At 35.9% G+C, this 21,155-nt stretch overlaps 1 protein-coding gene across 3 annotated transcripts in view; it reads left to right on the forward strand.

Moving 5' to 3' along the window:
- TTC7B (tetratricopeptide repeat domain 7B) overlaps positions 1–21,155 on the forward strand; it is a 123,996-nt gene that overhangs the window by 59,769 nt on the left and 43,072 nt on the right. For all 3 annotated transcript variants that reach the window (XM_083863074.1, XM_083863072.1, XM_083863073.1), the window contains 5 exons: positions 160–277; positions 469–526; positions 4,020–4,092; positions 5,342–5,502; positions 19,662–19,778. In XM_083863074.1, coding sequence (XP_083719200.1) covers positions 160–277; positions 469–526; positions 4,020–4,092; positions 5,342–5,502; positions 19,662–19,778 — 527 coding nt within the window. The remainder of the gene's footprint in view (positions 1–159; positions 278–468; positions 527–4,019; positions 4,093–5,341; positions 5,503–19,661; positions 19,779–21,155) is intronic.

Consider the following 21,155-nt stretch of genomic DNA (forward strand, 5'->3'; position numbering starts at 1 on the left):
AAACTAAGTCTAATGAAAAATGAAATAGTCCTTTAAAGCAGCCATGGCTGAGATTTTAACAAGTTTAGTGTGCATAATATACATTCTGAGCATTCTTATCATTATAATGTAAGATTTAGCTAGTTTTAGACTTACACGGATGTTTTGTAATATTTTCAGTTGGAAGAAGCTGAAAGATTTGCCAAAGCAGTTGTTGATCTGGGAGACAAAACATCAGAGTTCAAAGCAAAAGGCTACTTGGCACTGGGATTGACTTACAGTCTGCAGGCTACTGATGGTAAGATATGAATAAACATTCACATTTGGATATTCCCATGCTGCCTAAAAAAGGATACCTGGCAGAATGGTAGACATTAAAGCTTCTGTGTGTAACCATTTTTTCAGTCAATGTATTAAAGCTTCTTCAATTAATGTGTGGAATGAAATCTCATCATCATTTGCATCACTGATTAAATATATCCTTTTTAGCATCTTTGCGAGGGGTGCAAGAGGTCTTGCAGAGAAAGGCTCTTCTTGCATTTCAGAGGTGAGTGGGTGTTGATCTTTCCATTTTCTTCTGCTATATGTAGTTCAAAGCTTTTATTATGTGCTAAAAAGAGAGACTTGTGTAATGACAGCTTCACCTCTGGGAGTCTCCTGTCATGAGAACAGAATGTATTTCTTTAGCATTTATTTCCATCATTTTCTGCCAGCATTACTGAAATAGATTTCTAAGGATTTCCCTTTATTTAAAGACATTTTTGTTGCTCTCTAGTATAAAATATTTGCTTAATATTCTGATCTAGTAGGAAAAACCACACAATGTAAGGTTTCAAGTTGTGGTTCAATGAGATGGTGTTTCTAAGAGCTGTCCACTGATCAGATTGTATAGGATGCCCTTTGCAATTACCTCTGTAGAAGCAGAGCAATAATTGAGGCTGTGCTGCTGGGGCTGATGGATGAAGTGCAGGTTTTGAGGTAGTAAGTGTCTGAAGTGTAACTGTGTAGGCAATGACAGTGCAAATGTCATCTTCCAAGTGCATTACCTGGAAGCAATGCCATTTGGGATCACAGTAATTCATACTCATGGACTCTGCAAACAAAATGACAATAAACAGGTGAATGAGAACATTTCTACCCTGATTATAGAAGAAACAAATCTTGATGACAAAGCTGGTAAAGGAGCTGCATCATCTAAATATGTCTTCTATGTTTATATACCCTTGGAAACCCTTCTTTAGTGACATAAACCTAAATGTAGGGAAACAGACTTGTGCATTAATGTGAAAATAAAACCTGGCTTTTTAGTGATGATTTTGTATCTGAGGAGATAGGGTTGAAAAAGTGTTTTACAGGTAACTTCAGAGTGAGGTTGGTATGTGTTGGTCCTTTTTTGTTCTGTCTTGTCTTAGCAATTCCTGTGTATGTAAATATGTTTTAATGTATCTTTGCTCTTCTGTTCCTTAGTGATTTTAAATAAGTTTTTTACTGCTTCAGCATTTTCTCCATGTTGAAACTGAACTTTCTACCTCCTGGTTTATAACTCAGTTCCTCACCCATTCCTCTTACCACTTAATTATCACTGTTTCAAAAATAGTATGCTAACCATTTTTCAACAATTCTGTGCATTCACTACTTTTGATTCCCTAATAGTGATTTTTTTCTTTTGAGGGTTCTTTGATGAGGGATGAAATGGACCATAGTGTGAAGGGAACCCTTTCCAGTTCAGAGTCTGCTGACCCTCTTCTCCAGTTCAGAATAGTGATTCTCAAAATTCTGAGAGTCAACTTTTTGGATGGCTCAAAGCCCCCTTCAGCCTGGCCTTGAACACTGCCAGGGATGGGGCATCCACAACTTCTCTGAAAGTGTTCCAGTGCCTCACCACCCTCATAGTGAAAAATTTCTTTCTAATATCTAATCTAAACCTACTCTTCTCCAATTTGAAGACACCACCCCTTTTCCTATCCATACAGACCTCTGTAGAAACCTCCTCTCCAGCTCTCCTGTAGGGCCTCTTTAGGTACTGGAAGGTGCTGTAACATCTTCCTGAGCCTTCTGTTCTCCCAGCTTAACAATTCCAACTCTCTCAGCTTGTCTCTAAAGGAGAGCAGCTTTAGCCCTCTGGTCATTTTTGTGGTCCCCCTCTGGACTTAATCCTACAGGTCCACGTCCTCCCTATGCTGGGGACCCCACACCTGCACACAGTACTCCAGGTGGGGTCATGTGAGTGTGGAGTAGAAGGGGACAATCACCTCCCTTGCTCTGTGGTCAGACTTCTTTTGATGCAGCCCAGCGCATAGTTGGCTTTCTGGCCTGTGAAAGCACACTGCCAGGTCATGTCAATATTCAGCTTCATATCACTGTGAAATTACTCTTTCTCAGTGTCTGTTCAAATATTGTTGCTTGGTTGTGTGTTATGTTGTCTTTCACCCAGCATACCAGTCATGCCTACTTTATCTTAGTACATCTGAAAAACAGAAGTTTTCCAGGAGGTGGAAGTTGAATTCTCAGTCTTCTACCAGTTTATAAAGCAAGGAGCCTGTATTGGACTCGGTATTTTGATGTGCTTTTTTGTTTCAATATTTTTTTTGTGGATTTTTAAAATCACCTATCTAGAGGGCCAATTCCTGAAGAGGTCCTGAAGAAATACAGTTGCATTTTGGAGCCTTGCCTGAGCCAGATTTCAAGGCTTCCCAATTTGTGATGGTGGCCACTAAAGAAGGTGCTTGTTGCCTTGTTGCTCTCTTCACGCAGTTCTGAGGCAGTGTTAGTTTCACTAACTTTTTTTTTTTTTTTTTAAATTGTTGGAAGACTGTCAGTGCTTTTCCTGTGGTTGGTGTGAACTGAAGTTTCACAGAACTCACCAAATGATAGATAGATACTAACAGCTTTATTCTTTCGCTATCTGAATCTTGGATGACTGAAGAAGCACTCTAAGTAAAAATCCGTTATTCTTTTTTAGTATTGCTTAATTTGTGAATTTAAATTTAAAAAAGGACTGGATCTTTTTAAGCTTTGCCTATGCATCTAGTCTCCAATTTACAGGTGAAGTTAACAAAATATGGAGCTGTGTCTTAATAACTTAAAACTTCTTTGAATCATGTTGGGTGTAATTACTAAGCTAATGGACATGCGCAAATGTTTGGACTTGAGAAGACAGAAATGCACAGGTCAGAAGCAGAAGGTTCTCTGTGGTTTTAGTGGTTTAAAGGTCAATTTTGATGCTTCCTCCCAATGGAAGCAACTCCCTAGATGTTCCAAAGATGATTATTGTTCATTATAGTTCTAAATGAGACTCCGTTAAAGGAATGCAAAAAAAATGTAAATTAAAAAATAGTTCCAGGCTCCTGCCCAGTACTTACTACACATTGTTGTGGGGTACAGCCATAATTTTCTTTTGTTCTTATGCTCAAGTGTCCCCCTGCTAAAAAGATCTTATCTTGCAGCAGAAAGATTGTATTACAGGGAGAAAGTAGAGTGTGTTACAAGAATTTCTGTACGATAGTAAAATGACTAAGACTTGGAGTGTGCGTTTGACAAAAATATTAAGAATAAGAGAACAAATGTATTTTTTTTTAAAGGTGGGAAAAAGTTGATATAATTCATCTCTTTAAAGGCACGATGTTCTGGGGAATTCATGTTTGGATGTTTTTTCCCTTTTTTCCTGTAAGAAAGCTAATTTAATGAACTTTTATGATAAATATTCTACGTGATGGCATCTAATGATTGTTTAGGAGTATAACTTATTTGAAGAATAATTTTTATTAAAGATTTATTTTTTTAAGATTTAAGCAGAAATGACATAACTATTTTCTATTAGAAATGACTTTTCATGTCCCAAGGTGCTTCCTTTAAATCAAGGATGATTGAGAAGCATAAGACAAGTTACTGAAATGACCACCACTTATATCAAAATATGAGTATACACATAGTGAAGAGATCTGAATATGAATAAATGAATATATATGCATTTATGGGTATGTCTAACCTGTCTGAACAGGGGGAAAATTCACTTTTTATTTTATTTCTTTGTTTTTAAGGGCTCACAGTTTGTCTCCAACGGATCATTTGGCAGCCTTTTACTTGGCACTGCAGCTTGCCATATCCAGACAGGTTAGTTAATGTTTTAAAAGTGCAGCATCATACTGTCATCCAAAATTAGAATTTGTATCTGTTGATAAATAGAGACGAAGATTTCTTCAATAGAAACCTGGTTTTCCTTGTGCACATATTCACATATATGGAAAAAACCTTGGAATACTCCCTCCGAACACATGCACTTCTCCAGAGTTCTGCCAATATTTCCAGCTCTAGGGTCAGAAATGAGACAGAAGTAATTCCACTTACTTCAGTATTTGTGTTGCTAGACAGAGAGAAAAAGCCAGTTTTTAAAGTGTTTTTACCTATTATGTGTAATATCTGTTCAAATCCTAGAAAGTGGAGCTCTTGAATCTAGTCTTTACAGTGATTAAATCTTGAGTATCTGCTAATATCTGTGCCCTTCCTGAATTCCTATATGAGGCTTGGTTATTGTGAACAAAATTACAAAATGTGTTTAGGAAAACTGGAAAGTATTTTATTGTTTTAAAAGAGATCAGAGCTTGGTCCAGCTTGTACAGCTGTTACGTTTAAGGCATTCTACCATACGTCACATGAATTTGGATAATGTGGAACTGCTTTCTGTATGTCATGGTAAGCCTCTTCCTATGTCATGTTTGTTTCACAAAATAGCCCTGAGCACAGTTGTTTACGTTCTCTAGTGACTACTTTTCATTGCTAATGAGTAGCACAGAACTTGGACTATGTCACGTTAGAGTGGAATGGATTGTCAATTTACTAGCACAAAATATTTTTGAGGACCAGGTTATGACCCTGTACATTCTGAATTCCAAAATACTTGTGTTGCTTAATTAAATTTCTTGGGTTTAACACTTACTGTACTTACTTTGGACAAAACACAGGCAGCTGAAGAGACAATGAAAGTCTACATAAAGAAAAGTTACTGTTGCTGTTTAACTGTAAATTTCAGTTAAGCATTGCAATTAAAATACTTTCAAAATCTTATAGAAATACAGTCAGGACTGGAAAGAGAATATTTTAAGGGGCTGAAAGAAACTATTTTATAAAAACATGTATTGTACTTTCCAGGATAAATATATTATTTAATTTTCAGTGTTCACTGTACAGCATCAGGTCCATTTTAAACTTCTGACTAGTGTCTTACACAGGAGTGTATAGAATTCGACATATTACCTGGGTGAGCATTTTGAACATTTTATCAATGTCAATCAAGTAGAAGGCAATACTTCTAATAGTGGTGCTTTCTTTTTCTGCCTTTTTTTTTTTTATTTTGTTAAATCAGATACCAGAAGCTTTGGGTTATGTTCGTCAGGCTCTGCAACTACAAGGAGATGATGCCAACTCTCTTCATCTCCTTGCACTCTTGCTATCAGCCCAGAAACACTATCATGATGCTTTGAATATCATTGATATGGCCTTGAGTGAATATCCAGAAAATTTTATGTGAGTGAATGTCATGTTTCCTTTCTATGCTTTATCTCATATTTGTTTTTCCTGGATTCTCATCTCATTCATTTCAAGAGGAGATGCATTTGAAGATGGGTCTATTCTTTTTTCTCAGCAGTCTTCTTTCCCCCCCATTTATTGCAAGTCTGCTTATTAAAGGCTGCTTAAACATGGATACAGGATTTGTTTTGGAAGGAAAGTTACAACTGGATAGTTGATCTTACTTTGTTATTTTTTTCCTACACCATCTGTATAGATAAATTCTCACTGTTGCATGCTTTGTAGTATGTTTGTGTCTTCTATTTTTATGCAGTATTGCAAGAAGGATAAACAGGACTTTACTATTACCTAGGACAGATTTATCCCATCCAACAGATAAGTCTATGGATATTGTATGGAATCTATTCCATAAAATACATCATGAAACAGAGAATCTCCTCATTTGCTTAAATAAGGACAGTCATCTGAAGTTGGCTGATAGACAACTAAATAAGGGAACAGGGAAGAACCATGTTTGCTAAATGTTCTCTTGTTTAAGAAAGAAATAATTCTTTCTGTTTATTTTTCATGTTAAGTACATCTTAACATGCATTTAGATTTTGTAAGAGGTTTAGTTTTTTGTGTGTGTGTGTGGTTTTTTTATTTTTGGTTGGTTGGTTTTTTTAAAATTTGTTTTCTTACAAAAATGTAATAAAATTCTTTATAGGAAAATATCTCAGGGACAGCTTCCATTAACTTCCAGTCTTCCACTTTGATGCTTTACCAGCTGTCACTAACGTTGTAATCCATAATATCAGATATATCCTAAATGCTTATTTGGACAATTTTCTAAATTACTTCATTCTTAACTTCTAAATGACCAGCCTATATCATAAATCGTTATTATATCAGCCTACCAGAAAACATGATTTCTTTAAGTATTATTTGTTTGAAAATAGAAACTACAGTGATTTTCCTTCATGTTCCTTCACATTTCATGTTTCCGTTTGACTCTCTCTCTAAGGTATTGTTGCCTTTTTCCTCACAAATCTGACCAGGACCTCTGTTGAAATCACCTCTTGTCAGAACTTCTGCGGCTTGCAGCAAGTTCTGTGCAATGGCTTTTGTTGCCTTTTGCTGTATCTCACTTGCTAGTTTATCTACACACCTATGACTTGTCTCAGTTCTTAGCAGGGGCTTCTATACATATTTCACAATTTCAGAGCTATGTAGCAGTTTCTCTTTCAAATCTGTTCGTGTTTTCCTCAAGACTGAGGGACTTGTCAGTAAGTCAAGGTTTGAGAGGCGATTGAAGTATCAGCTTCCTAATTTTATACCTTCCTAATTTTATATTTTTATGACTTTGTCATCTGCTGTCTGTTCTTGTTTCATCTTCTGCCACTTAGAAGCACTGTAAATAATGTAGCTGCAACTGCTATGTCTCAGAGTAGTAATAGTCCAGAAGTATTTCTGAAACTGTAATTTCAGAACTCTCTATTGTTACAAGAGAACTCCCTATTGTATTAATCTCTGTTGTAATGAGAGAACAAGAGTTCATTCAGTAAAATGTTTAAAAATACCCTTGTGAGCATTCAGAAGGTATTTATGGGTTTTTCAAATCTGGTTTATTGTTTTTCCAGAGTAGTTTATGCTGCAACTCTGGTTGAACATGTTGTCCAAGTTGTTCTTTTCAGTACTGATCTTTGTATTAATGTATGTATATATATTAATCATACAGGTCATAATAATGGTTCTAAATTGTTGGGCCTGTTGCATAATACAGAATCAGTGGTGATACAGTGTACTGAGTTACAGTGTACTGCTACTGATCTGGGAATGTAAGAGGAATATCTTGACAGTAGGAATCACCATCAGATGCTGAAGAATCCAAGGTGAAACAGTCAAATGCATCTCTAGAAAGTCTTTCAGAGTCTCGTTTTTAATGCTGTCAAGTTCCCAGAGAAGTCAAAAATATGATTGAGATTTGTTGTCTGCTCTCTGCAATTGATACTGACAGCCAGACACGCACATCTGGTCAATAATATAAATTTGGATTGATTCTATCATGTAACTGGGTTATTTTTGCAAGGATTTATCAGCTTTTGAAAACTTTATGAGGTGCTCTTGAAATGGTTGACTTACGTGTATGTGCGTATATACAAAATACAAAACACAACTGCTTAGTGTATTGCTGAGTCCATGTTCATGTTTTGCAACTTCTATAAACAGTATAATCTCATGATATTTCCTAGTAGATTGGAAAGAGATCCTCTTGTGTTCCGCTGAAGCTTGCTAGTTTTCAGATGCACTGAAACATTTCATTATTCACCTGTGGTGCTTTATTGGGTTTTGTAAACACTTCAGATATCTTTATGCTTTATCTTTCAGTTATGTCTGCATTCTAGTAAGCTAAATACTACAAGAGTTCTCTTCGTATTCTCTGTATTTCTGTTAGGATCCTTTACCCCAGCTTTATGCAAATTGATACTGTGATGGCTTTGCAGCATAATAAATCTCTATACTTAGAAATATTAAAGCATAGTACTTGTAATTTATGTTATTCCTTATTTCTTTCATTTCTTGTGCATTATTCCTATCTGCATACCTCTATATGCTGTAATTGCACTGCTGCACTCAGTGCTGTTCTTGCTCTCTTCACGGCTGCATGTTCTTTTTGTTTTGTATTTCTCTTAAAAGAATCTACATTTTCACAAGTTTAATACTGCATCTTTTTAAAATGCCAGAAGTTGCAAGGAACTCATAGGATACACCATGAATCATGCAGAGAAGGGGCTACTTTCCAGCACTTGTCTGTTGTAATCAATTAGTAAATGTGATGTCTGTCAGTTGTCGACATTTGAAAACCTGGTGCATTCCTGGAGTTCATGTTCAAAGTGTACAGCAAGTGTATATTTGGATCTGCAATTAATATTTACCTTCCTACACTATAAAGCTAGAGAGTTGGCCAATCAGATCATGATTTTGCCCTAGGCATCTTAGGTCAATAAGTAGAAAAAAATTTCTCAGAGCCAAAGAATTCTGTCCCATCTTTATCTAAAGGAGTGGAAGGAATGAGCAAACACCATGGGCTGTTAGCTTTTTCTTGAATAGAGAGTTGATTGTTCCTCCTGTATTCATTATATTGGCAGCATAAATGTGTAGTTTTCTCTGAGATCTGAATAAGTATTGGGAAAACTATTGGCAAAAATCTAAGAAACCTGTAAAAGTGAAATAGATATGTAGTAATGTTTTTTCAGAGATAATAAAAAGAAAATTATGTGCTGAGTATTTACAGCACTATTTTTTCAAACTTTTTGTAGGCTTAAATTGCTAGGATGTAGCCACTCCACTTATAAAGAAATCAGCTGTGTGAACACAATCAATCTCCTTTTAAATGCTGGCTAATCTTTGAAGCCTCCTGCAATTTGAGCATGCTTTAATCTAGGGACAAAAAGATTTCTAGACAAAAAATTACTGAACCGATTAAGATCCTGAAAAGATTGTGAATACTCAACTCAGTATCAATACTGAGATTGGTGGGAATAAGGTGCCAGCACTAATAAACCTGAATAGGTAATCGCAATCAGGTGCTACTGTGTTTGAATTCATTGACAGTTAAGAGTTTTCTCCTTTCCTTAGAGAGCTTGTCCCAGTAGTAGAAATGTGAAGTCCAGTTCTTTTCCAGCTTGATAGGATTTTAACCACAAATAATGCAGCTCAGAGTCCTAAACATCAAACTATGTGGGAAGCTGAGTGAGATGACGCTTTTCTCCTCCTGAAACGGAGGCAAGGACGTGCTGCCCTGAATGCAAAGAGACTGGGAAGGAAGGAGCCATGATATATACTAAATAGCTAAAGTACTTAACCATGAAGGGGGCTTCAGGTCTCAGTTGCTTGGGTTTTCCTTGAGTTTTATTTCTATTAATCCAGTGATTTCCCACTCTGAATGTGTAAGCAGTCCCAAAGGTGTGCGTTACAGTCTGAGGGTGTGTTCAGGGTGATGCAAGAGAATGGTGATTGCGCTGCATTGGTTCATGTTGGGCTTGTATACCTTGTATAGTGTATATTGTACATGTGCAATTACCTGACCAGCCTTATTTACAATATTCCCTCTTTTTTTTATCTGCTTGTCACAAGGAATTTATATCTTAGTAGTGTATTGAATGATGCGAACTCTTGAAACAACACTTCTGTCTGTTTTGAATTCATAATTAGTTGAAAGTAGATTCTTAGTCAAGGGAGACAGTCGGATTTCTTAGCAAAGTACTTGGGGTACTGTTTTCTTAATCTTAACTGTTTGGGGTTCCCTTATTTCAAAAGCTGGGGCACTTGAAGATGAATATAATGCCTACAATTAATGTAATTAGGCAAAATAAATAGTAAATTGCTAATTTTATGCTAAAAATTGAAACTGCAATGGATAGCAGCTGACAAGCTTTTAAAGTAGCAAAAGTAGGGAACAGCAGATGGGTTATTTGAGGAGTGCAACCATGTTATTTTAATGTTAAGTACACTCAAAAAGGAAAGGCATATGGTAACAGGTTTGAAGACAACTGAAGACTTAGTTCACAGTTTAAACATTTACATTTCTTGAAGTGTGATGGAAATTTTTTTTCTTCCAAGAATATTTCACAGAATCATCAGGCCAATATGTCATTCCTCTGAAAACTATTAAATCTTTTCCTTCCTGACCCTCAAGGGCTCTTTTGAGCTACATTAGGTTTCCCACAATCACAGGGACTTTTAACATTCCTCTCAGTCCGGTAACAAACTTGTTTTGTTCTTGGAGATGTCCAGGTGGGCATAAAAAAACCAACAGGTTGGTGCAGGCAGTGTAGGATGATACATATACACTGGTGTTTTGTGGGACAGGAAGATATTTATCAACTGAAGGAAAAATACTACCCTATTCTGCTTTCCCAAGGTCAGTTGTAGTTGCACTGCAGTGTGTGATGCTGGTAAAACTTGAGCTTTTGTGGGGTTTTTTCCTTGATAAATAGAGCACTGGGAATTATTTGAGGAAAGGATGATAATGTAAGATTGGACAAGAAGTAGTGGTGTGCTATGCTTGCCAAAATAATGTCTTTCAGGTTTGTGTATGCATTCGTGTCAATATTTGACAACATGAATTTTCGAATTCATTCCCATGTTGATCCTGTTTATATTGGGAGTTAAATGAATTAGTTCTCAGGAATGATTTTTCTGTAAGTCATGAAATACATTATTGTTTGCTTGTGGGTTTTCTTTTCCCTGGGCTCTTCTTCCACACTCCCCCATCCCTCTTCTCCTTTGGTTGTTGTTATATGCTTTTACTGAATGGTCCATTAAAAAAGACACTGTTGATAGATAGATATTACTTTATATAACAAATTGGTCATTGGCCTCAGGGTCTTATCCCTGAATTATGTTTGCTAGGCTGTAGATTCTTTGAAGCTTGATTGAAAGAGTCCCAGTTTGGGTCATGAGCTGGCTGCTGCAGGGAATTCAAGGCAGGCAAACAAAAAGTTTTCAAGTATAACTAATTTGTTCTGGCTTTAGTCAGAAACTATCTTCATTATAGTTTAGAGATCTACATTTTCTTAAGGACACTGAGTTAATAATATGGAATACAGTTTACATACACTGCACCAAAAATCACAGGTCTGACTGTTTTGGAAAGAAATATATGGGCAATAATAGGGTGCAAAGAAGGCCATTCAATGAATACCAAATATACCAATCCACGGTTTTCAAAAATTTTGTAGTTTAGGGGCTTGAGGGCTGGTCTTGTTGCTTCTTTTGCTTTTTTGAGAGTCATGCTTCAAAAAGCAATCTGAACAGCCTATTTTTACTTCATCCATGTTTCTGTGTGTATATGGGCTTCCAAGAACTTGGGATCTGTGTGGCCAGTGTTGGAGAAGGTTTGGTGATTGATTGAGAAACAGGTTAGGACTTTTTTTTATTATTATTTTTCAGTTAAATGCTTTTCTGGAGTTTTTACAAAAACTGGATTTGTTAGCTTGACCTCCTGTTGACAGTGTTGGGCATTTAGTGATTTCAAGTTACTTACAAATGATGATTTTTCATGTTTTATAATGAACTCTTTCTATCTTTCCTAATAATGGAGCTCTCCTCGAATACTCAAAATGGAGTAGACTGACTGCAGCAGTTCACTTTGCAATTGCAGGAGGCACCTCTATAAATTTCTTTCTGTACTTTGATTATCATGGTTGCATCTACGATCACTGAATGCATAAATTCATCCTTTATAAAACTATATGTCTTTCATAGTCTGTCCAGTTTCACGTTGTCATTCTCCCTGTAGGTTAATTTTTTACAATTGTGTAATTTTGTGGTTTGGTGATGAGGCTGGTATTTGGGAGTTGAGTAATGTGAAGCTAGCTGTAAGCTTTCTACAGAAAGTGTTAAAGGGACGCCTGTCAAAACTGGATGCTTGAATTAATACTCTGAAGCCAGGAGGATAAAATCTTAAACCCCCTGACTGTCTATATATTAGAAGTCCCTAAATTTACTTTACTTTTTGTATTAATATAGGTTTAGCTAAAGCATACCTTCCAGAGAACTTCCAATAAGAACACATCAAAAACTGGAGAAACCATTGTAGCGTGTGTAGCTTGTTTCAGTGTTGGAGTTCCACTCTTCATTAAGACTGCATTTTTTTTAAATTTAAATTCATCCCTTATTGATTTATTCCTAGCCATTGTTTTTTATATCATAATTTGCTAAGCCCTCTGCAATCCTGGTGACTTCATTCTCTTGATGGTAGCTTCTGTAATAAGACCACCTCCCAAAGTCCTTTCTGATAAGAGCATCACTGTACTTGCTGGCAGTAGTGGCATGTTCTCCAGCCTTTCAGTTATTCCTTACACTGTAGCCAGTTTTCATCGCATGTGAGCCAGAACTGCGCAAAATATTTCAATAACATTTATTACATCATTATACAGAGAAGCACCTGCATCACATCTCTTGGAAAGGGTTGTGTTAATTATTCTGAGCATAATTGCTTCACTGGGAACTATGATTCAACTACCTGTTTGCTGGCATTCTTATTTGCCTCTTGGTTAGTTATTTTTATGTGTTTCACATATAGATTGCAAAGGCTGTATTTGTTCCAAGAGCTATACATTTCATTTTAAAAAAGAAATTTGGCCTGGCAGCTATTAAGCCATGCTGCTGAGCAGTTTCTAGATGAAGTTTCCTACTATGTTTTATAAGGATCTTTTCATTAGGGAGGTATATTACATGTAAATTAGAATCCTGTTGGATTCAACTTAAATTCTCAAGTGAAGGATTTTAAGGCAGTCAACCCTACCTTCTCCTTCTAAAAGAAGCTATCAACTTGCAGACAGTAAACTATTGTCAAAATCTGGACTGTGAATGAGAGAAACACTGGGAACTTCAGGATTTTTTTCTAATTTTAGCCTTTTTCTTCTAAACTATTAATGAGTAATTACAAGATTTTTAGAAGGGCACTTGCTCACAGCAGGTACTGGCATAGAGAAAAGTGACCATGGCAAGGTTTGACTTCCCACCTACTTCTTGATTTCTTATGTTTCCTGTCAATCATCAGCAGTTTTCCTATGTATGTAATTGTTGAGTGCAAGGAGCAACTTGCTAACACTTTATCTAGAAAGGTCAATGGATTAGATTCTTGCAAATAATCAGTTTTGAATAATATTTGTTCCATCTTAATTTAGTGCATTCTGTGTACTGCTTTCCCATTTCAATTATTCTGCAGGGTCTCATAATTAACCTGCTTTAATTTGCACAAGCAGTTGACACTATCGCAGTTTCTTACAGAAATGGCATCAAACTGTATGAAGTATGCATGTGAATGTAAGCTCTACATCACCATATTTATTCTTTCACTTAAATTCAGATCATCTCAAAAGAAGTCTATATTGTCTGTTAAAATAGACTTTGTTTTCAGGATTCAGTATCTTTAGGATTACATTCTGCAGCATCCTTTTTTTTTTTTTTTTTTTTTTTGTGTGTGTGTGTTTTTTTGTTGTTGTTGTTTTTGGTTTTTTTGGGTTTTTTTGTTTGGTTGGTTTTTTTTAGTGCAGAATTATTGTCAAACTAGTTAGTCTAAGATTTACAAGTCATATGATAGATTTGGTGAGGGATTTTTTGGGGACTAGGTGGGGGGGGTGTTGTTTCTTTGATAGCTTTTTGGGGGGTTTCATTGATTTTTTTAATGTAGTGCTTGGTTTTAAAGCCAGAACAACTTTTTTTGAATTCTTCCAGCATTTGAGGATTTGAAGTTGTGGGATATATCAAATAAGCACTTAAAAGTGAAAAATGAAATATTATATAATTCCACACAGAACTGGTATTTATCGTCTTTCTTTTATGCTCTCATAAGTAACAGGCTGTATATCAAATTGATTATATATAAAGTTTATTATTCTAGTTAAGCCATTGTAGAAATTGATGTGGCTTTCTGGGAGATCAGGCTGCTTTTTGATACTTTGTGTGACTTGTTTCTGCTTGTACCCATATTTATGGGACTCCCTGTATATTAATTATTTTCTAACATTTTTAATAATTGATCGTCTTGTAAAAAATACTGTTAGCTGAAGTTACTCTTAGCAAACTCTTAAATTATTTAAAAAGGTTCTCTTAAAACTTAGTAAGTTTACTCCAAGTAGGTTAAACATAAACCAAAGTAGTTGCATTTTTAATCCTGTATTCTAAGCAAGCAGATTTCATGCATCCTTTTAAATTTTATTTTCCCAAGATGGCTCTTAGTTTTCTCAGCAAGGCTTTTGGTGCTTTACACTACAATTTTCAATGAGTATAATTTTCAATTTTCTTTTAAGTGTTATGTACAGCTCTTCCTTATTTTCTTCAAGCTCCAAACAATGTAAATAATTTGTATAACAAGAAAATAATAATGAAATTTGCTTCCAACACTAACAGAAAATAGAAAATTCTGATCAGTGTTGATCAGGATTTGGGGATATGGACCTTTTAGAAGAAGTCTAGTGGAACTATAAGTTTCCTGTAGGATGTTGCTTAGTCTAAGGTCCTTTAGGGAAATTTCTGATTACTACTACATTGAGTGACAGTGCTTTAGCAGGCAAGTCTGGAAGAAGCATCAAAGTGTGTCATGTTGCTTGATTTGAAGAAAGGATCAGAATCTCATAAGGCAGATCTCATCCATGCAGGAGTGTATGAAATACAGATATCTAAGTATGGCTGATCCAAGCCATTGTGCTCTTACAGTGCACAACAACTTATGGAAATTGCTGACTTGATCCCAAAAGCAAAACAGCTGGTTTTAAAATGATGCTTGAGGAGAGCAATACCTGTTCACTAAAAGAACTAAGAGTTCTCAATATTAGTCACATAGCAGGGCTCAGTCTTCCATACTTCAAGTTTTTGCTTCATTCAGATTAGAAATACCTTCAGTAGCTTAAGCCAGTATTGGACAAAGTAACTCCTCTTGGTCTCCTGAAATTATAAGAGAGTTGCTATGGAAGAAAATTGGCGGTTGTGTCATCTTCAAAAACAGACAGGCTGGATGAGAATTAGGACAATTGTATTATGGAGATTCATAAGTTCTTTGCTACAAATTACACTTGTTGGCTGGTAAAGAAAACTTCACATCATAGATTAATAGATTGGTTTGCACTGATCAGGAAGTAAAGCAGTAGGAAGAACCTTGGATGGCACAAGGCCCTGTAATATAGTTGTCCTATCTGTAATACTTTTCATGTATTTACCAGTTGTATTTTAAGAAGTTAGGTTATTTGCATCACCTCTTCTGTGGTCTATCCAAAACAAACTGTGAAGAAGCAGTCTTTTCTACAACCTAATTATAAATTAGGAGACCTAATTCCCACCCTTAGTGTCTTAATAGTCTGAATGGCCTTTAGATATACTTGTTTTTGTGGAAGCAATTTCCTCTAGATAAATCGTTCTTTTCCCTTCCTGCTGCTTGTCTCATCTGTATTTATAGAAAGAATCAGTACCTCTTCTTGGCTCTTTTTTTTCTGCTAGAATGACTAAATGAAGTATTTTTTGTATTTTTTAATTTCCAGTGAATGGATCACCCTTACAGCCTTTCTGTGCAGCTGCTCCAATTTGAAATTCCTCAAGTGTCTGGGTTTTTTAGCCATTACAAAGAGAATTACATATAACATTCCAGGCGTGATCTCATTGGAATATTGTACAATGCCACTGTCTTTCTCCTTCTGTTCCAACAAGCAATCCCTGAATTGCACCTGGACCCTTCACAGCTGTTTTACTTTGATGAGCTGTGGTTTGGAATAATGGTTACACAGGTTGTATGGTGCAATCTCTTTATTAAACTTGAACAGTAAACCTTTTATTCATTAATGGTGTTATCTAATGCTCCTTCCCTCCTGACAAAATCATTGACAATATAGATGCTGTTCTCCAGTCGTTCCAGAAGTGTTATTTTCTTTAAAGTTTTTACTTTAGAAAGGACAATCCTATGTGTCACTGTTACCATAATTCTCAGAAATGGATAATAATTGACTGCTTTAACTTCAGTCATTCTTAAAGTGTTCCTGTTCTCCATTTGTCATAGTTTTCATATCTCAGACAACATAGGTAAAGATTATGGTGAAGATTGAGGGTTCGTTCCTGAATATTCTTAATTTTCATCCCTGTTTAGTACACATTTTCTCTTTTTTCCTACTTTGATACAAAATAGCCCTAAACTACTTTAATTTTAGTGTATAATAATCTGTGGAGGTGTAGTTTAGCTTTGCTTTTTACTAATGTACATGAGATGCAGCTTTTTGTGTTGCTTTTTTGTCCCCTGCCTGTCCCTTGCTGTTCTTGATAGGATCTCTGCACATATCTGATGCCTTACTTGCACAGTCTTATCAATGATTGTCTTGTCACATGTGGAGTTTTACCCATTCAGCTTGAGACACAGATCCTTGAATGTTTGAGTATCCTTGTATTAAACACCAGCCTTCTGCTGCCTCTTGGATGTCTTTTAACCTTTTTTAACCTTTGCCATCAAGTTATTTGTCACTGACATTCAGAGACCTAATTATAAACCCATTTGGAATCTTTCATTCTTTATTTAAATAAAAAATCCAGGCTTAGGTTATAAGCAGTTTTTTTATAACGTCCTCATTAGTTATTGAGAACAGTCTTCAAGTAATGGAGTAATTTACTGCTTCAGTAGCTATTTCATAAATTTATCAGCTATTAGCTCTAAGAATAACTAAGTCTTTCCACTTAAGAGTTTGATTTGTTCTTCATTTTGTGTCTGGGTAATTAGTCTCCTAAAATGATACAATTCACTTTATTTTTAGAAATGTAAAAGATCTGCACCCATAGAAAACACTGATACTGGAACAAATGCCCTATTACTCTGTTTATGAAAGAACCTGTTTTGCCTACTTCCCTTCCCCAAAGGACTTGACCCAAAGAGATTTCTGATCTTATCTATTGTATTTATTCCACATCTCTGATACACATTGTTCTACTCTTCATTTCTTTCTTGAATATTGTCTTTTCCTCAGTACTTCTGTTCTTAATAGACTGCTGTTCCACCATGTGAAGGTTACTCAGGCATCATTTGTTAGTAATTTAAACTTCTGACTGTCAAACAGATAATTAATGATGCTCATAAAATATACAGCTTAATTTTCATCATCCTATCATTTGGTAGTTTTTATCTATTCTTCATCATTTTAGTAGTATATCAAAACTTCTTGTAAGGTTTAAAATTCTCTGTCTGTAATGCAGGCTCTGTTTTCAAGAAGAGCTGGATGCTTGAAGTTGACCTTTCAGAATATTTTTTTTTCAGATAACCTACCTCTTGGTTTCTAAAACCTTCCTGGTAATACTTGTCCCTGAGCTGCTTATACCTCAGCCATGTTTCAAGGGAACTTGGTAAAATTAAGGTAATATAGGAGACCTATTTGTCACATGGTGTTCCTCCTTTCTGTTGCCTCTTTCCTCTTCCCTTCCTTCCCCCATTTATCAAGTATCTGTAGTTGGAAGGTTTTCAATTTATTATTAACATCACATTTCAGTTTTCTGAGGTGTCTTAGTTCTTTTAAGATTTGTAGTCCAAATATTTCTTGGATCCAGGGAAGCTGCTCTGTGTGGCTTTATAAATGCAACCTTTTCTACTCACAAGATTATTTTTGCTTTAGTGTGGTTAATCCCACACCAGTGTACTTTGTTTATTAGATACATTTTCCTAATCTTTCTTTATTAGAATTGTGAATATTTTTCCATCATATACTTTGTTAGTTGTTTGTATTTTGGAAAAATGTGTGAATACCCAGTCCTGTTGGCTGCCATAATGCAAAAGAAACAGGAAATGATGTTGCAACATGTACTAAGTGCATCCAGAAGTACCAAACTGATATGTTGCTCTCATTCTTACAAGTATATTTGTCTTCTGCTGTATTGATGTTGAATCCTACCTCCTGGCCCAGGTTCCAACTTTGTTGTTGTGCAGACTCCTTTTATGTTGTATGTGTGTTTTTAAGTAATTTCTCAATAACCAAATCCCTTCCCCTTCTATCCCCTGCTTTTTTCATTTTATATTTTGCTTCCTGAATTGTAGCATTTTGCTGACAATGTTCCTTTCTCTCTGCTATAAAATCCCTAAAACTCTTAAATGCTTGAATACTGGAAATTAATGGAAATTCAATCTATCTGTAAACTGTACATAATAAGGTATATATTATGATTATTGAATCTAGAATAACTTGCAAATTCAGTGCTTCTGAATCAATTGTCTTCCATAACTTTTGTAAAATGCTTTATGATCACAAATTTTAAGACTTCTGTAGACAATTCAAGCTGTCAAATGTAGTATCTTACATACAGAGAAGCAGGAAAGGGATTGTATGAGATAGATTCCTGTGATTTTGGTTTCAAGTTTTGATGCCTATATCTTGCTGTTTGGGTGAAGCATGTATGTGCATGTGTTAAGGGTAGACTAGATGAGGGGAGCAAAGAAAGGAGAATGTTATTTGTCGTATTTCCTTCTCTCTTCAGTAAAATGATGGACAGACCTGGACATGTTTTTCTATCATTGATATAGTTAGTGCTAAAGGAGTATCTAGAGAGAACATCTCTGCCAAATGAAATACAACTTTAAATTATCCATATAGTTTCCTGTATACTCAAATCAAATTCACTGATAGGAAGAAAGCTAAACTAGTATAACTGCTCTACATTACAGAGTGATATCTCTGCTCTACATTCTTATCAAGATATCAAGTAAGACTTCTTATGACCTTATGTATCTAGCAGATGCTCATTTTCCTAAACCAACACAGTAAATTGCCTTTTGTTTCTTCCTCAGTCCCACAATGCACATGTTGTACACTTAAGGTTGTGTGATTCATTTTTAGATTTACATGTAGGGTAGATTCTGCCAAGGATGTTCAGTGCTGAAGATTTAACCACTGTAACTCAATGTAATTTCTTATTCTTGAGAAAACTCTCTGCACTTTTCAGTTACTATTAGCAGCCTTCAAGTTTGTATTTGGGATAAGAAACTTCTGAGCTTTCACACATCCCCCCTCTCTACACTCTTCTCAGTCTTCCCACGCAAACCATATGAGCAATCATAAATTTTTCACTTAGTATGATTAAGGTTGCAGTGAAATAAAATGCCAAAGTACACCTGGGTTTTAAAACAGAAAGTAGGCTAACAGTTTTATATGCATGCTCTCATCCTGCTTTGTGCTCTTTAATCTGGGATTTTACTAAAAATTGCTTTTAAATTATTATTTTTCTAGTGTATTATCTGTTCCTAGGTGCTGTCACTCCTATAAATGTGCCTACCAATGGACTAGCTCCTTTATTGTCACATTGTATTTATATTCTTTAAATAATAGGAAGCTGTCTAAGTTAATCTTGGTGGAGGACCTACAACTCAATACATCCTGTGGAATCCTGTGGTACTGCTAATTTCAACAAGCTACATTGTCTTATAATTTTTTTTTAATTAAAAAAATCCTGTCAACTATTGCTTCTGTCCAGGTGAAAAAGGCATGTTGTAAAAAACACTGTCACTTTGATGGAATTGGATATTTTTTGTAATTATTTCATTAAATTTAAATTATACTGTATTTTAAGTTCTCTGGTTTGGTGTGATGCTGTCTTTAAAAATGTTTTTCTTAAATTAGAATCCCTTTTAACTTCTTTTTCCTTTTCACTAGATTACTGTTTACAAAAGTGAAATTGGAGTCCCTGTGCAGAGGCCCAGATGAAGCACTCCTTACCTGTAAACACATGCTCCAGATTTGGAAATCCTGCTACAATCTAACTAACCCAAGGTAAGATGTTGTAGGGTGCTGATCTGCTCCCTATCTTGCTCAGTAGCTTTTTAGGGCAATATTAGATCAGCAGTCCTGCCTTTACTTGTTTTGGTATTTCATATAAACAAACTAATCCTCTGGAAATCTGGAGACTGATGTTCAAAGACACCAGTTGATGGTCATGTGGAACTACCCATGGTTCTATGAAGTAAGGTATGCCAGAGCTACTAAATTCTACAATGATAAAGGCTGGTTACGCAGATTGGGAAACTCCAATGAGTTACACGGTTCTCAGTGTACTGGTGTGGTCTTGTTTTGCTTCCTGATCAGGATTTTAGTCTTTTATATCGGGTAGTGGAGAGATTGCTGTAGTAGGAATTTAGTTCAAGGGCTTTCACTAAATACTCTGAAAGAGTAAAAGACATTAATTAGAACCATAGAAGCATCAGGGATCAATCAGATGGATGGAAATTATGTGCTTGCATAGTTGGCATGGCTGTTTTTAAAGGGAGGTCTTGCTTATGGACCTATGTAAGTTCTTCAAAGGCATTTACAAATATATAAATATAAGTTGTTATAGTCCTGTTTGGGTTTCCAAAATGCTTTTGTGAATTTCTTTGCCATGTGTTTGTATAAGCTGTGAAACAAATGAGAAGCCTATGTACCATGCTAATACTCTTCAACATGTTTATCAAGTACCTGGAGAAGGAGACAAGCAAAAATTCCTGCTGTCTGGTTGTTTGAAGAGTTGACAGCTTCTGGAGGAGAGATGTTACAGCAGAAGAGTTTTGTACCAGATGGCACCAGATACCTGTGCAAAGGACATCCAGTTTTTGCTGTACTTTGATTCCAGTCATGTAAACACATGCATTCTCTTTAAGAAGATTGAGAGAGTTGTTCTAATGGCAGAAGAGGGAAAACTGCTTCTCTTCTTAGGGAGCTAGTGAGCATTCAGAGCAGCAAAGGTTGGAGAGTGTGGCAGGAAAAGCCTGAGAGTGCACCTGAGTTAGTCACAGTGTATTGAGAGACCCTGACACTGCATTGAGGAGCAGGGAGCATCACTCAGGTTACAGAAAGCATGTCAGCAACCAGAAAGGTTTGAGCTACATCTTTTCAATTCAAAGTCACTGAATGATGAGTAGGGGCCAGGGAGAAAATTTCTCTTCTAACCTAGTGGGTGGTGCTTTATTTTAGTTAGCTGGTTGTGAGTGTGGGCAGGCAGGGTTAAGAGTTTAGTATCAAAATGCTGCACTCTGCAGAATAGCTACAGTTTTTGTGCAAGCCTAATTTCAGACTGGCTTTGCATGTACTCCAACACAACTTTTCACCTTCCATCTCTGCTGTTATATCCTTTACACATAGCAGGGCTCTAATCATAGCTTGTCAATACTGTGT

The sequence above is a fragment of the Zosterops lateralis genome (assembly GCF_965231275.1).
Source record: "Zosterops lateralis genome assembly, chromosome: 6".
Classification (NCBI taxonomy): Eukaryota; Metazoa; Chordata; class Aves; order Passeriformes; family Zosteropidae; genus Zosterops; species Zosterops lateralis.